At 34.6% G+C, this 15,954-nt stretch overlaps 1 protein-coding gene across 1 annotated transcript in view; it reads left to right on the forward strand.

The window, feature by feature from the left end:
- Nucleotides 1-15,954, forward strand: part of LOC129231795 (uncharacterized) — a 51,558-nt gene that overhangs the window by 22,766 nt on the left and 12,838 nt on the right. The window contains exons 3-4 of the mRNA XM_054866170.1: nucleotides 4,145-4,253; nucleotides 10,659-10,778. Of these exons, the coding sequence (XP_054722145.1) occupies nucleotides 4,145-4,253; nucleotides 10,659-10,778 (229 nt within the window). The remainder of the gene's footprint in view (nucleotides 1-4,144; nucleotides 4,254-10,658; nucleotides 10,779-15,954) is intronic.

Raw genomic sequence — 15,954 nt, forward strand, 5'->3', positions numbered from 1 at the left:
AGTTCCGTTAATTTTTCAATACTAATAGTAAAACTTGAATCTTTCATTAAGGGTATGGCGTAAAGTTGGGAGTACATTGAAAGACATCAATTTTCTCTTTTTAAATTAAGACATTTTATAAATTTCATTATAGAATTATGCATTTAGACTACAGAAAAATTTAAAGTTTCATTTTTGAAACTGGACGCAAATTAAATGTTTAGAAACTACACTCTTAATTCAAAAGAGCGAAAAAATAACTCTTAAAAAGAGTGAAATCTATTGCGGGTGCATTCATTCTTTCTGAGTACTAGCTTTATCGAAAAAAGACGCATTACGAAAAACCAAGACTAAAACTTTTCTTTATTCGCGTGAAATTCGAAAACACTCCGTTGATGAGCGAAATATAAAAACATTCTTTAAAAGAAGGACTCAAAAACATTTTCATTGGTTCGATTCTGTCACGTGATTTTGTTTAGGGAGAATTTTCTATACCTCCACATTAGGCTTACCCAACGTTGGTCGCGAGTAACAAGTGGATGTCGCATTCTAAATGTCTTCATTTAATGAATTTAACAATATTTGTTGTCGAATGAGGTTTCTGAAGGAAGTGCACAAAAACTGCATGGTAAGTGCGAAGAAATTTCTTTTTATTAAAACTTGTAACTGTTAATATTTCTTGAACTGCTCGTATATCATACAAATCATCCACGTGCAATGTTACGGCGAACTTTTTGTAACTTTTTCTTCCAAATGAATGAAACTTTCATCAACAATTTTATTTCGATCATCGAATCAAAAATATGACATTTGAAAACAATCGTTACCATCTTTGGTGAGTGTGTACTGTATATATATTTTAGGCAGGTGTTACAGACCCGACCATGCGCAAATCTATAGGTCGGATACCGAATCCGCTCCCGATGGTCGGAGCTCCAACCACTGCGTATATTTTAAATTAATCAAACATTGTTTTTGTGTATAATAAACTTTAAAGAGTATCATAAACTCATTTGTATAATACACTCATTCATATGTGTAACGGGCCATTCATTAATTCAGGGTCCTGAGGGGAGGGGGGGAATTCTCTACATACCCTTGCTTGGAGAGGGGGAGGGGGGTAGATCCATTCTTACGTAATATTTTCCAAGCCCATATTTTATATTAGAAATCCGCGGTCAAGTGGTTTGGCAAATATTATATTTCATTTGCTTCAGGAAGGTAAAAGTATGTATTATAGGATGAGCTGTTTTTTACTTTTGTTTCAAAGAATGAAACGTGTAAAATATAATCGCACTGTGTTTTGCATGTTTTATTTTTAATTATTATCGCATCATATACAAAAATTATTTGTCAAAAAACATTCGGTCCTAGATTCCTTAAAAAAAAAATTTAAAAAAAATGATAGTTAATTTAAGAACGATCCCAGTGATGTAATATTTGTTATTATTATTATTGTGAAGAAAAAAAGAATCTTACCTAAGATGGGGGGGGGGGGAGTCTTACATACCCTTACATAGGGGGACAGGGGAAGGTCAAAAATTGCCAAAATTGTCCTTACGTAATTAATGAATGGCCTCGAAGAAACAAAATTGAATTCAAACGTATCCTGTCACAATTTATGAGTGACTTTTTTAAATTAATTTGAACTGATGTAACTTTTAAAACATTATTAATGTTAAAAGGCACACCGAGAATATCAATATAGAGTTTCAAAATTTTAAATCTATTTATTTGGAACTGTGTGGGTTTTTTAGTTTTATTTCAATCTTTAGATTCGGAAATGTACGTAATATTGCACGTGGGTGATTTGTAACGATGTACCAGTAGTTCAAGAAATATTACCCGTTAAAGTTTTAATAAAAAAGAAAATTCTTCGTATTTGCCATACAGTTCTTCTTGTGCATCCTCTTCGGAAACACTAAAAACATTTTTTTTTTCATTTTTTAATTTAAAAAACTAATTTTTTTTTCAAATGAAATAAGTTTTTAAAAACAGTTTTAAATTCAAATACACAGCATAAGCACATAAAAACACGTTTAAAAAACAATTTTCACCAAAGGAGAGTGAAATGATTTTACCTATTTTATTCTAAAAAAAGAGTGAGATAGCGGCTTTCCAAAACAGAAAGCAAACCACTCATTTAGGATATTAATTTAGTCTTAAAAAGAGTGAAAAACACTTATCAAAAGGGAGTGAAATAAGCTTATCCAAAAGGAGTGAAAATAACCGCTCCGCAAAAGGAATGAAATTCACTCCTATAAGGAAAGTGCGTTTTCGACACTGGAAAGGAGTGAAAATTTACTCAGTCTGAGTTAAAATCGCTGGCATTTTTTAAGAGAGTATATTTGTTGATGCACATTGCCCGTAATACATAGGATTAAGCTATTGATGAGATCTTTCCTCTAAAATCATTAGTAACTAGGGGAAACTGTCAATTTATGTATAGATTTGTGAGCATCTGAGGAACAAACGTATGTAGAATTACAAGAAAAGCATTTGGAATCCTGTTTATTAGTTGGTGTTTTTTCAAGTGCGGAAAATTGGGGATATGCTTAGGCTTAATAAAGTGCTGCAAGCTACTGTTAAACTTCGTAAATAGATGTTCATCTTTCAATGTTATGCACGAACTTTTTTATCTTGTTGCCTTTGACATTACGTCCGTTAATATTCCTTTAAAATTACCTTGCTTTTTTGAACATTTCTGTTTTTTCCGTTTTAGCGGTATTTAAAATGGTGGTCTTGAGTTTGTCAAGTTATTGGCGAGACATTAAGCTGATGTAATTTTTGTTGGCTATTTTTGGCACCAAAAAAATAGGGCGATGAATTTAAGAATATCGTTTAGCTTGGCAAAATTTGGCAGCTTTTCGAATCGAATGCATAATTGTAGATTTTTATAGAATTTTCTAGTGTTTTCTTATCCGATTGACAATGTCAAATGCGTAAATATATTTTTTTGAGCATTTTATACTTTTAAATATAATCAAGACTATGTTCTTACTTCAAAAATAAAATGCATATATTTCTGTTAAATATGCTGTTTTTTAGCTAACCCTCATCCCACCTTAGGGTAATGTAGCGGTATCAAAAAAAGCTCTTTTAATTTTATCTTTGAGATAAATTAATTTATCAATATTAAATGGTTCTGCTTTATGCTTAATATGTATGAATCCAATGTACTTAAATATGCATCAAATGTTTTACTGAAGCTAATTCTGTACCTCAGAGCCAGAAGAACGTAAGTCACATATGGAAATTTTACAGGAGAGAGGAAAAACTTTTCTCTGGCGCATGCTAATGATGGGACACGCGCTCTTTTAACCCTGGTAAAAAAAAAAATAAAGGTTTTTTTAAAAGAATGACGTTCCCATGGCTCGATGCGGAATAAGCGTCCACGTACAATGCACAAATACACGGAAAATAGCAATTTTCGGACTTACGTCCATCTGGCCTTGAGGTACAGAATTTAAGTCTGATTTTAGGATCCTTTCTTAAAAAAAAAGTTTTAACTATCACTTTTCCTCAACCTTACCCCACAGATAAAGTATTAAAAAGTAGTGTTCTATTATAGAGAGCAGAGGAACTTTTTAAAAAATTGCAAATATAACAACCCTTTTACTAAGTTGGGTAAGTCGTATATTTTGTAAGGGCAAGACTAGTGCTGTTTTGAGTGCAGTTAATTTTCCATTTTGGAACATTTAACATAGGGTTTTGGAGTAGAAAAAATAAATACTCTGGAACAGTACTTAATAGATTTTATTAGGAGCAGATTGGCTGAATGACGAAATGTTACTCAAATAATTGTGAATTTAAAAGCAAAAAGTGTGCTTGAACTAAAAATGAGATAAATGCGCGTTGAAATTGTTTTGTAAGATATTTTTTATCGCTTAATGTTTCAAAAAATTTATGTTTATTTAAAAAAGCTTATAAAAATATAATTAAATATCAAACACATTGGTTGCATATCTGTTTTTCAATATTTTAATAACTGTAAATATTATAAATTTGAAAAAAAAAAGACTTAACGTTTTTTATTATGAAGTTGATTGGAAGCTAAAATTTCAGATATTTTATACCAAATAGAAAGTTTGATAAAAACACAGTTTAACTCTACATATATTTTTAAAGCTTACGGCCTAACATTTACGAATTGTGTGTTTCATAGCAACCTTATACTTACCTGGGTTATCTGGAGAAGATCAGCTATTTCGTCACACAGTCGAAGAAAAGGCTCAAGTTTTTAAAGACTTTTTAAAAGCTCTTCAAATTTCAAAGTAAGCATCTTAATACAATACTTTATTTTACAGCAGTTCATTGTAACATCGCATTCTAAAGCAGAATTCATTTTACAATATAATAGAATCTTATTAATTTGAACGTTTAGTATCCAAGCAGCCGACACCGAAATACGTTTACCCTTTGGCTGTATGATCGCATATGTGTTATTCGAAAACCGTTGGAGGGTATAAGGGGTTTATACGTGCGTTCTGAAATACTCACCGGTGTGGCGTATGAGCACATATATGCGCCCAGCGAAAGAATCGTTTCAATGCATGAGCTCATGTGTGCCCTATCAAAATCATCGGTGTGGTCAATGGGCGCTTGCACGTCCGGAGCAAGTAAAGCATTGGTTTCCTAATCGCCGACCTTCGGCGTCGCTTCTCGCCGAGAGGAAAACTTGATTCTTCTGCGCATGCGCGCCCGAGCAAAATCGGCGTTGTGAGTGGCACGTCGGAATCACTTGACTTCGATTTCAGCGTCACGCCGAGCAGCGACGTCAAAGCTCGGTGATTTCGCTTCTAGGAAACCAAGGCTTTACGGCAGTCTGCGCAAATACACACTCCGCGAAAGCTTTGACCATTTACTGCTGACTGGATGTGTATGTTTGGTGATCGTTTCTCTTGAATAGGTCACACGCAGAAATTTCATAGATTATAGCTGATTGCCTATCAACTAGAAAGAAAATTAAATCTCGTTCATTTGGTTAGTCAATCTTGGTCTTAAATTAGTTTAGTCTTTTGCCAGAGAGATGTGAATGTTGAGTAGGCATATTTGTTACAATCATACTTTTAGAGATGCATGGTGATATCTGTATTTGTTGGTATTAGTACTCTAAAAATTAGTATTTTGGAAAAGTACGCAAAAATATAAGATGTGCTCCATATCTAGATAGATCTAAGACAATTAATATTTGATTGCCGTTGTCGCTACATACGAGTATCTACACAACATAAAAAAGGTTCTTTAGCTAAAATGTTTCATGGAACATTTTTGACTAATCTAATTATTGTATACTACATTAAGTTTTCCCAAAAATGGAACCTTTACGCACTTTTTTTTTTTTTTTTTTTGATAATTTTGTAATGACCTGCACATTACAAAACCTCTTAAAAGAGGTTTTCCACCTCCAGCTCAGTTAGTGTTATGCCGGGCTGATGAGTGCTAATAAGCACGAAACTGCAGTCCTCGGCTGGAATTGACTGAGCTGGCGGTGTACTTCATATAAAACCCGTCAATTGAACTGCCTTATAGAGAAAGAACACATTTTGGTCACTATCCACGTCATTTTTTTTTTTTTTTTTTTTGAATTATTTGTAGGCCATGAAATTAAAAGAAAGAAAAAAAAAACCTTGTTTCTACTTACAACTGTATAATAGACAATTTCATTTGTTTGTTTTACAAAAGCTTGTTGCACATTCTGTTCTCCTTATCCGCAGCTTCAAAACGAAGGAAATGTATTTCCACGTTTAGAAACGTAATCCAAATACTAAAAAGTTAAATCATTCAAATTTTCTAAATTTAACTCAAATCTTGCTCCTAAATACAATTCTTAGTCTCCCTTCCAGCAGAAAAATAGAATACAATTTTGAGTGAACCCAACCTTTAGCATGCAAACTAAAGCTATCTATGTGGGAAATAGGTAAATTTCACATGCATTTAAAGTACTTAATTGACTGCCCTTCTGACTTATTGATCGTGATACAGAACTTAAGTCTCACTGGAGATTTTGATTTCTTGAAGTTTAAAGAATGATTGTATTGCAATTAGTGATTATACCTCAGATACAAATTGTTCTACCTTATCCCTCCACTGTGAACAAAGTTGCTTCTATTACACTGATACGTATCCATTTTTATCTTACAGCATTTTTTTTTCAATGACAGTTGAATTACTTAGTGGAAGTTACAAACTTACAATATTTTTCGATTGTTTACAATAAAAGTTATCGAACTGAGAGTCTTGTAACTGGGAATGGAGTTTTGCTCAACTAACTTCACGATGAAGACTAAAAAGAAAAAACTTTATAATGTAGCGTAATATTTCATCATGCCCTTTTCAGTAGCAATCTCTTCGTGTCAAAAGTTGCCTTATACCAGCTAACTGGTTTAAAATTATTGCTAGTCAGCGAAGATGATTTATCAGGTGTACTATTGCTTCGAGCGTTAAAGTAATATAAAATTTTAAACGATTAAGAAATTTGTTTACATAAAAAAATTGGAGACATTTTATGCATTTTAAAAGCTTAAATTTAAATTAATATTTCTTTGCATTTTTTCAAACTTTAAACTTTTACCCTTCCAAAACTATATGAATTCCGCCGTATTAAATTTCCATGTGGTTTTGCGGGTCTAAAGGTGCACATCCTTTTATTTTACCACACATTAGCAATCCTAGAATGGTAATTTATGTACATGTAATGAACCCCATGACTATCCCCCTCCCCCTTGAAAGATAAATTCAGTCTACGCTACTATGCACAAAAATGATTATTTTGCAATTCATTACCATATTAGTATTCTAACCCCCTGATCTTCGATAACCTGGAGCGGTTTCTGTTAAACTTAGGTGAACCGAATTAGGTAAATTACGGAATAGTATAAATAACATATACATATTGATTTGTTTAAGGATAATACAATATTAAATTAAATTCCCGTTGCAAGGATGTCGTTTTAATATTGTAAGTTTAGTATTCTAATGCTAAAACTGTTGAATAATTCGATAATAAATGCATTTTTAATACCTATCTCATTTTGGTATTTTCTGTGCTGGTTATATAGAAAATACAGATCAAATTTTCGTTTATTGTTACGGTTTTATTACTTGAAAACTTATCAGCGAAATGCGCAAGCAAATTGAAGTAGAACCGACGGTGATTTCAATGCGTCCCCGTATCTTTGCAGGGTGCAATTTAAGAACTATTGAAAGACAGCATTTCTTCTTCGATCGGCTTTCTTGCCAAACATGCTCTAACGCTTGTCGCTTACCGACATTAACGGCCATGACTGAGGATACTTTTTGTGTTGATTGCATTTAAAATATCTCCTGGTGGTTATATGTTGCTAAGCATTTGCTTTGAACCAAGGTCCACAAATTTAACGATTACAGTTAAACTTTGAAGAAACTTCATTTCGGTCATTTTTTAGAGGCCTTTCATTCAGACCAAATTCATAACTATACTATAATTCGTTCTTGTCGAAAAGAGCAATTTTATGATTAAAAATATAAACTTGAACCTCTTTGGATCTTTTTTAAATTCCAAAAACCAGCCTATATGAATTCCTGAGCAACAATTTAACTCTGTGCCAAATTTGGAAGAAATCTGACTAAAACTTTAGATTTGTATAAGGAACATACACAAACACACACGCAAACATACATCCATTTTTATATATATAGGTTAGTACTTTTACCCCTGTTCTTTGACAGCCTGGAGCGACTTCTATTAAACCGAATTAGGTTATCGGTTATAGTTGAACCGAATTACTTAAAGATTCGGCGTAAATCAAGGAATAGTATAAAGAAAGTTTATATATTGCAAATTGGTTTCATAAAGATCATAGAACATTAAATTAAATTTCTGTTGTAAGGATGAAATAGACGTGGTTTTAATAAAAGTAGTCAAATGCTGAAACAGTCGAAGATTGTACGTCAATATTGAATGCAATATTATTACCTTACTCATGTTTGTATTTTCTCTGCTATTAACGGGAAAAACACTGATCGAAAATTACACGCAACCCTTACTGTTGTGGGTTTTATAATTACACAATGTTTAAAAATTATAATTTAACGGTAGGATTCAAATTACGTAGAACTATGAGAAGCATCAATGGACCCCTTGGCTTCGTAGGTCGCAGTTCAAGAAACGATGTACAGCATCATTTCTTATATCTACGGCTTTCTCGTCAAACATGCTTTAACGCTCATCGCTAAAAGGCATTGACGGCCATCGTTCAGGATACGTTTTCTGTTGATTGCATTTGAAATAGCTCCTGGTGGTTATATGTTGATAACCGTTTGCATTTGCTTTGAACCAAGGTTCACAAATTTAACGATTAAAGTTAATCTTTGAAGAAACTTCATCTAGGGTATTTTTTACGGGCTTTTCATTTAGACTAAATTTATAACTACAAAAATTCGTTCGCGCAGAAAAGAGCAATTTTATGACTCAAAATATGAAATTAGACCTCTTTGGGTCTTTTTAAATTTCCAAAAACCCGTCTATATAAATTCCTGAGCAACAATTTACCTTTGTGCCAAATTTGGAAGAAATCCGACGAAAACTGTGGATTTGTATAAGGAACATACACACATACCCACAAACATACATCCATTTTTATATATATAGATTTATTTATACTTATTCCTTTATTTGGTAAAAAAGAAAAAAAACTCAACGGGTAGCTAACTTTTTCCACAACTATCCGCGAATCAAAAGTTTATTAATTTTTTTGCAAGAAAAAATTTTGGAAGGGGGAAATTCTCCAGTCTAAACGTCACTTTTTCATACATTTTGATGCTCTGCGAGTCGGAACTTTTTTCCGAAAAAAAAGCTTTACCGGTTCGGGAAATTTTTTTCTCAAGGTTTCGCCGTTCCGCGGGTCAAAAAGGTTAAACAACACTGGTCAAATATATACTCTGATTACTCAAATGTTTTTTTAAGGACGCTTCTTCTACTTATGCATATTTTTAATAGAAACCAATGGAAAAACAGAAGTACTAAATTTGCACGAAAAAAAAAGTTAGAAATTTCAATTAATATGACATATCTCAAAATTAGATTAAAAGCAATGTCCTACTTCGCATTCTTGGCACCAAAGTAGTTTCTTTACGAAATTTTCCCTCTGTTTTTTTAAACAAAAAAAAAATAAATGAAAAGAAAAATAAACAAAAAAAAAATATTTAAATCACTTAGAAGGAAAAAGTTTCAAACAAGCATCATGCGCTTGAAAATCATGATGAGCGAATTTTACTACATTTTGTTGCTCATGAATATTACGGAAAAAGCAGCCAGAGCTCATTCAAAAACACAGATAAGGGAAAGTTGACGCTTCACGGAGAATCTCGCTCACTCAAATATCTCTCAAATTGAACAACATTGAAAATATGCTTTCGCCCCCCCCCCCCAGCAAATCTAATTTTTAAGTGTCAATGGAGGTATTGTCTTTGTCGGAAGTAACATTTTTGTGACCTCACGTTCTTGTTCCAAACAAGTTTTCAAAAGTTTTATAATAAAATTATGCAACACTTAACTAAAATGTAAGCGCTGTTATTTTCAGACTTTAATTTCCTTATTACAACTATTAAAAAAATTTACACTTAATTATACGGCCATGCTTGTATTTATTTTTGTAGTGCTTTTTAAGGCTAAGCTATTATGTAATCTCTTAAGTAGTTCTATTACGTAATCTAACATGGTGATGAAGGGTAATGGCGCTTCCATGTGCTGATCACAGTTAAAAGGAAGACATTCATAAGACGCAACAGTGTGGATGAGGATGATCACCCAGATAATTCAAAATCAGACTGGATATGGAGGTCGAAATTCCCTGATTTTGAGAAATTTTGGAATTGATTAGGAAACATGGTTCTGCTATCACGATATGTAGAAAGATACATATCGTGATGTATTCACGATATGTGTCGGATAAGGGTATATGTAGTGGTCACGCATGAAGTTAGTGGTGTGAACAGCCCATACAACATTGTATGTTACTTTTGTCGTACTTAAATGCTTTATTCAAAGTTTGAGAGAACAATTACACCCAAACCAGTTTTTATGCGGTGGATAGGGACCGCATAAAATAACCCAAAAACTTACAAAATGGGAATCTTTAAACAAAATCAAAATAATCAAAGTGATTATTTTTGCCGAGTAGTAGGACAAAATTTCCCGAATAAGGAAATTTTTGGGAGGTCACGGTGACTTCCCATCAGGGTGCCTATCTCGTCATTTGGAAGATATAGCGTCGCACTCGTTTTAAAAATAATTTCGTCAATTGCATCCCTCCCTGATTGAAATTTTAATAAACCGCATCAAAAAAAAAAAAAAAAACGCATAAAAAAAGGCCGCATAAAAACAGTTTTGCTTGTACTGTACCGTGAAGGGCCTTACCCTGCACAAATGTTGTATTGAAATAAACTGTAAAAATAATTTCTTAAAAGAGGGAGTTATACGTCTTTAAAAATATTGATTTTTTGTACAAATTTTGACTAGCTATTTATGTTTTCCCTTAAGTGGGCATCATTTCACTACTTATCTCATCTTTTTTATGGTCTTGTGACAGATAGTCTTACTATGAAGTTTCAGGGCATCAATTGTTTTCACATTTATTACGCTATTCTAGTTTTCTTCCTTGAAACGTTAAAATTTTTTGGTGCTTTTATTTTTGCAGATTGGATTGTATAATAGCTCACAGCAGTGCGATATATCCAGCTCTTAGACTTATATTAGATCCTGAGTTGGAAGTCAAAGCTGATGTTTTTTTCAACACAGGAGGACATACAAACACAGTGTAAGGAACTTTTTTACTAAATTGTATATCATATTTTTTCCCCCCAAATTCCCTGAGCATATGAAATTATTTCATATTTGAAATGCATTGTACAGTAAAAAATTACGTGATATAGCTTTGAAATTGTAACCTAAAAATCCAGAAATATTTTCGTATTTAATTCTGTGAGAAGCGTTGAGCCTAAGTATTTAAATTTCACCACCGTGCTAAGCACAAAAGTCGTATCTGTAGCTATCTCAAAAGGAAAAATTGTTAGATTTACGCCTCCATATACTTGATTCAAAAACCATTTTAGAGCTACATCTTTGAAAAAAAAAAGATGAAAATGATATGAAATGTAAAAACTACGCGAGCTCTTACGATTTGAAGAAGAAAAAAACGAGCTGATGTGTGCATCACATGACTTCCTTTTACTCCAATTTAATGTCACTTCCCCATTATTGGCAATTTTAATGTGATTCAATAGTTTTATCTCTAAATATCACCAACAGCGGCCAATTGAAACCAGATTTTTAAAAAAATCGCCAAGTTGGCGACAAAACTTGGCGGCCAAAAGACTGGCGATATATCGCCAAGTGTCCGCCAAATTATAACACCACTTGAGTTTACATCGAAATTAACGATGATTTCCCCTCAAAAAGGGGCAAAAGACCCATTTAGAAACACCCGAATGCAACCAAAAGGGGAGGTGCACAACTAGACCCCCCCTAGGAGTCTTCGTACCAAATTTCAACTTTCTAGGACTTACCGTTCTTGAGTTATGCGACATTCATACGTACATACAGATGTCACGAGAAAACTCGTTGTAATTAACTCGGGAATCGTCAAAATGGATATTTCGCGTGTCTATACGTTCTTAGGCACTTATCCACGTGTGGTCAAGTCGAAAAAAAAAACTTATCATTCATTCGGGGGTGAGCAAAATGGAAATTAAGGCCGATTTTTGGGTGAAAGTTTTTTCGCGAATACAATACTTCCTTTTTTGTAAAAGGAAGAAAAAAAATCACACAATTTTCAACCTTTGTTAGCTGCTAGATTGCTTCGCAAAAAATGTGGTAGACTGCCAGTGTAAGGTGGTATAGGTCACAAAAGCTGCGTTTCAGATCTCTGTCAATATCGGTCTTACTAATGTCAATTTCTTGTATCGGTACTGTCTTTATCACTTATTTCCATAAATGTAAAGACATTGAGGCTGTATAAAATGTTAGATTTCGCATTTTTACACTAATTTTCTTTTCCGCTTCCAACCTTAGCTCCTCAATTTTTGCAACTGGAATAAGTAGAACCAACTGTTGCGAGAATAGAGGTTTTGCAGGTAAAACGGGGACATGCTGTATATTTCACCATTGTGCCTCCTACGTTTTATCCGTAGCAATCGATTTACACTAATCACAGTCGGGGTCTTTTAGCAATGATTATTTTATACATTAACAAAAGCTTGTAACTAAAGATGAAATGCGTTACGATTGGGACGAAGGTTCACCTTTGGTGTTCAAAGGGTTAATGGTTGTCTTGGGTAGACAAGATTTTCATTTACTCTTGTTTATTGAAAGTCAAATCTGTACTATTAATTTCTGTGCTAAACTGTGTGTCTCTAACCATATCTCCTCCTGATTGCCAACGTATATCTGGTCAATGCTGTTACCGTTAGATGCACGACATTCAGGAGAAGCCATTCCGCTCTGTCTCACCCCCTTCAAACCTTAAAAAAAAGGGCCAGGCGTAAAATACATTCTCATGGATGTAACTCATCGCAGGCGGTTATTGAGCCACCGCTGGTGGAAAACGGGGTTTTGCGAGCGGGGGCGAAGCCCTCTAGTATGGTAAGAAAAGCCGCAAAACAATATTTTCTCACCTAAAAGATAAAACAGTACTCGATCAACGAACTTTGACGAATTTATATACTATTGTATACCTTCGGCATCAACTAAACTATCTTCGAAACGTAATGGAAAAACTAAGGGAGGCTCCATACCCTGTTTCCTTCGCTCACCAGCCTCCTTTCACTACCTGTGGTGACTCGATTCCGTTTGCGACCGCTGACAATTCATGATTTTAATACTTTTGGATGTCTGACCCCTTGTCTCCAGAATGTTAAGGTATAGACATTGCGGAATGGCTTGTCCTTGATCTCCTGTATCCAACGGTACAAATATTGACCTGAGGACGAACTCTGATATTACGAACTCTGTTACTCCGGGTTTACCGGGTTACAGACACACATGCGGACATAAGTTCAAGCGGATCCAAATAAAAAGTTCATTATTTGCGGCAGCATTTTTAAAGCGATTTAATGACCTTCTACTAAAGCATGACCACGGAGAAATGGTGGATGACCATGAAGCGGAAACATAATTGTGATAGGTAGTATCAATCAGAAAGCGAAGAGGCGCCTTCTCGCTCTGATTTATTTCAAAATAACAACTTATTACAATAGTTTAAGAGCTAGACCCAAAAAATCGACTTGGCAACCGAACCGGAGAGTTTTGCTTGCAAAAGGCATATAATGCATCCCTTAATGTCCCTGCGCATTATCCGACACCGTTCCGGGGCCGTTAGGCGTGGGTGGACGCGTGAACATTACTTTTTGAAATAATTTAAAACCGGTAACCGAACGGCACGACGTTTTGGCAACTGATTGAAATAGTTTTATAAACATGTAGCAAAATTGTCAGACACCTTTCCGGGGCCTTTAAGCTAGGATGGGCGCGAGAACATAACTTTTTTTGCAATCTTTAAAAACCGGCAACCGAACTGCACGACATTTTGGCACAAGATTCAAAATAGTTTTTTAAACCCGTAACCAAATTGTCAGACACCTTTCCGGGGCCGATCGGAAGATGTTTTTTTCGCCCATCAATTCAGCACCGCGCACTCCAATTTTTACTTCCTTTTACAAAAAAAGGAAGTATTGTATTCGCAAAAAAAATTTCACTCAAAAATCGGCCTTAATTTCCATTTTGCTCACCCCCGAATCAATGTTAAATTTTTTCGACCCGAAACACTGGTGGATATATGCCTAGGAAAGTACAGACACCCGAAATATCCATTTTGACGATCCCCGATTTAATTACGAGTTTTCTCGTGATGTGCGTATATGTGTATGTATGTCGCATAACTCAAAAGCGGTATGTCCTAGAAAGGTGAAATTTGGTACGTAGACTCCTAGTGAGGTCTAGTTGTGCACCTTCCCTTTTGGTTGCATTCGGATGTTCCTAAGGGGGTCTTTTACACCTTTTTGGGGGAAATCATTGTTAATTTCAATGCTAACTCAAGTGGTGTTATAATGTGTCAAACACTTGGCGATATATCGCCAAGCTTTGTCGCCAACTTGGCGAAAAATTTGGCGATTTTTTTTTTTTTAATTTTTAAGTCTGGTTTTAATTCGGCTAATGTTGGGGATATTTAAAGAGTTAACCACTGAATCACATTAAAATTGCCAATAATGTGGAAATAAATCTGTGTAAAACGTTTTTTTTGCTTCGGTTCGCACGAAACTAAAGGTGAAGATATTTAGTGTTTCCTTGCTTACTCCAAGGCGCTATTATCATTAAATTGGCGTAAAAGGAAGTCATGTGATGCACACATCAGCTCGTTTTAATTGCAAAACCGACAACCGAACTGCTCGACATTTTGGCAATTGATTCGAAATAGTTTAATAAACGCGTAGCAAAATTGTCTCGACATTTTGGCAATTGATTCGAAATAGTTTAATAAACGCGTAGCAAAACTGTCAGACACCTCTCCGGGGCCGTTAAGCGAAGATGGGCGCGTGAACATTACTTTTTTGCAATGTTTAAAAACCGGTAACCGAACTGCACGACATTTTGGCAGAAGATTCAAAATAGTTTTTTAAACGAGTAACCAAATTGTCAGACACTTTTCCGGGGCCGATCGGACGATATGTTTTTCTTTGATCAATTCAGCACCGCGCACGCTATTTTTTAATTGCAAAACCGACAACCGAATTGCACGACATTTTGGCAAATGATGCGAAATAGTTTCATAAACGCGTCGCTAAATTGTCAGACGACTTTCCGGGGCCGTTAAGCGTGGATGGGAGCGCGAAAACGATATTTTTGCAGTTTTTTTTACACCGATAACAAACTATGGTCATTATATTATTATTAGTTATAAAAAAAATTAAATATATTTACATTAAAATTTTTAATTTTAAATGTTAATTTAAAAAAAAAATTAAATAATATTTTCATCTACAATTTTGGCATTCAAAATCTTCCGATTCTTCATCTATTAAGTCATTGCTGCAGGTGTCGTCTTCATTTTCGGTATCAACTATAAACAACCAAAATTTTATGTAGATTAAATGAATTAATAAAAGACAGTTTTTAAAATAAAAATTACCGCACGAGGCAACTGAAGCTTCCTTATATTCTAACCGTAACCGTTTTCATAATCCTTCTGCTCACAGGCTGAAAACTCTGCTGCTGCACAACATGGAACAGAAAAGAGAGAAATATTTGTAATAAATTGCCAAAATGACGTTAGAGTTTATCGGTATAGAAAAAATTGCAGTTTTAATGTAATTATATTTAAATTTTATTTTTAAAACTAATTATCATAATTTAATGTCCATAGTTTGTTATCGGTATAAAAAAATTTCAAAAATATTGATTTCACGCTCCCGCCCACGTTTAACGGCCCCGGAAAGTCGTCTGACAATTTAGCGACGCGTTTATGAAACTTTCTTGAATCAGTTGCCAAAATGGCGTGCAATTCGGTTGTGGGTTTTGAAATTAAAAAAATGCAGTGCGCGGTGTTGAATTGATAGGCGAAAAAAAACATCGTCCGATCGGCCCGGAAAACGTGTCTGACAATTTAATTACGGTTTTAAAACTATTTTGAGTCTTGTGCCAAATTGTCGTGCAGTTCGGTTACTGGTTTTTAAAGATTGCAAAAAAGTCATGTTCACGCGCCCGTCCTCGCTTAACGGCCCCGGAAAGGTGTCTGAGAATTTTGCTACGTGTTTATAAAACTATTTCGAATCAGTTGCCAAAACGTCGTGCAGTTCGGTTACCGGGTTTAAATTATTGCAAAATGTCATGTTTACGCGTCCACCCACGCCTAACTGCCCCGGAAAAGTGTCGGACAATGCGCAGGGACATTAAGGGATGCATTATGCCTTTTGCAAGCAAAACTCTCCGGTTCGGTTGCC

The sequence above is a fragment of the Uloborus diversus genome, chromosome 10 (genome assembly GCF_026930045.1).
Source record: "Uloborus diversus isolate 005 chromosome 10, Udiv.v.3.1, whole genome shotgun sequence".
NCBI lineage: Eukaryota > Metazoa > Arthropoda > Arachnida > Araneae > Uloboridae > Uloborus > Uloborus diversus.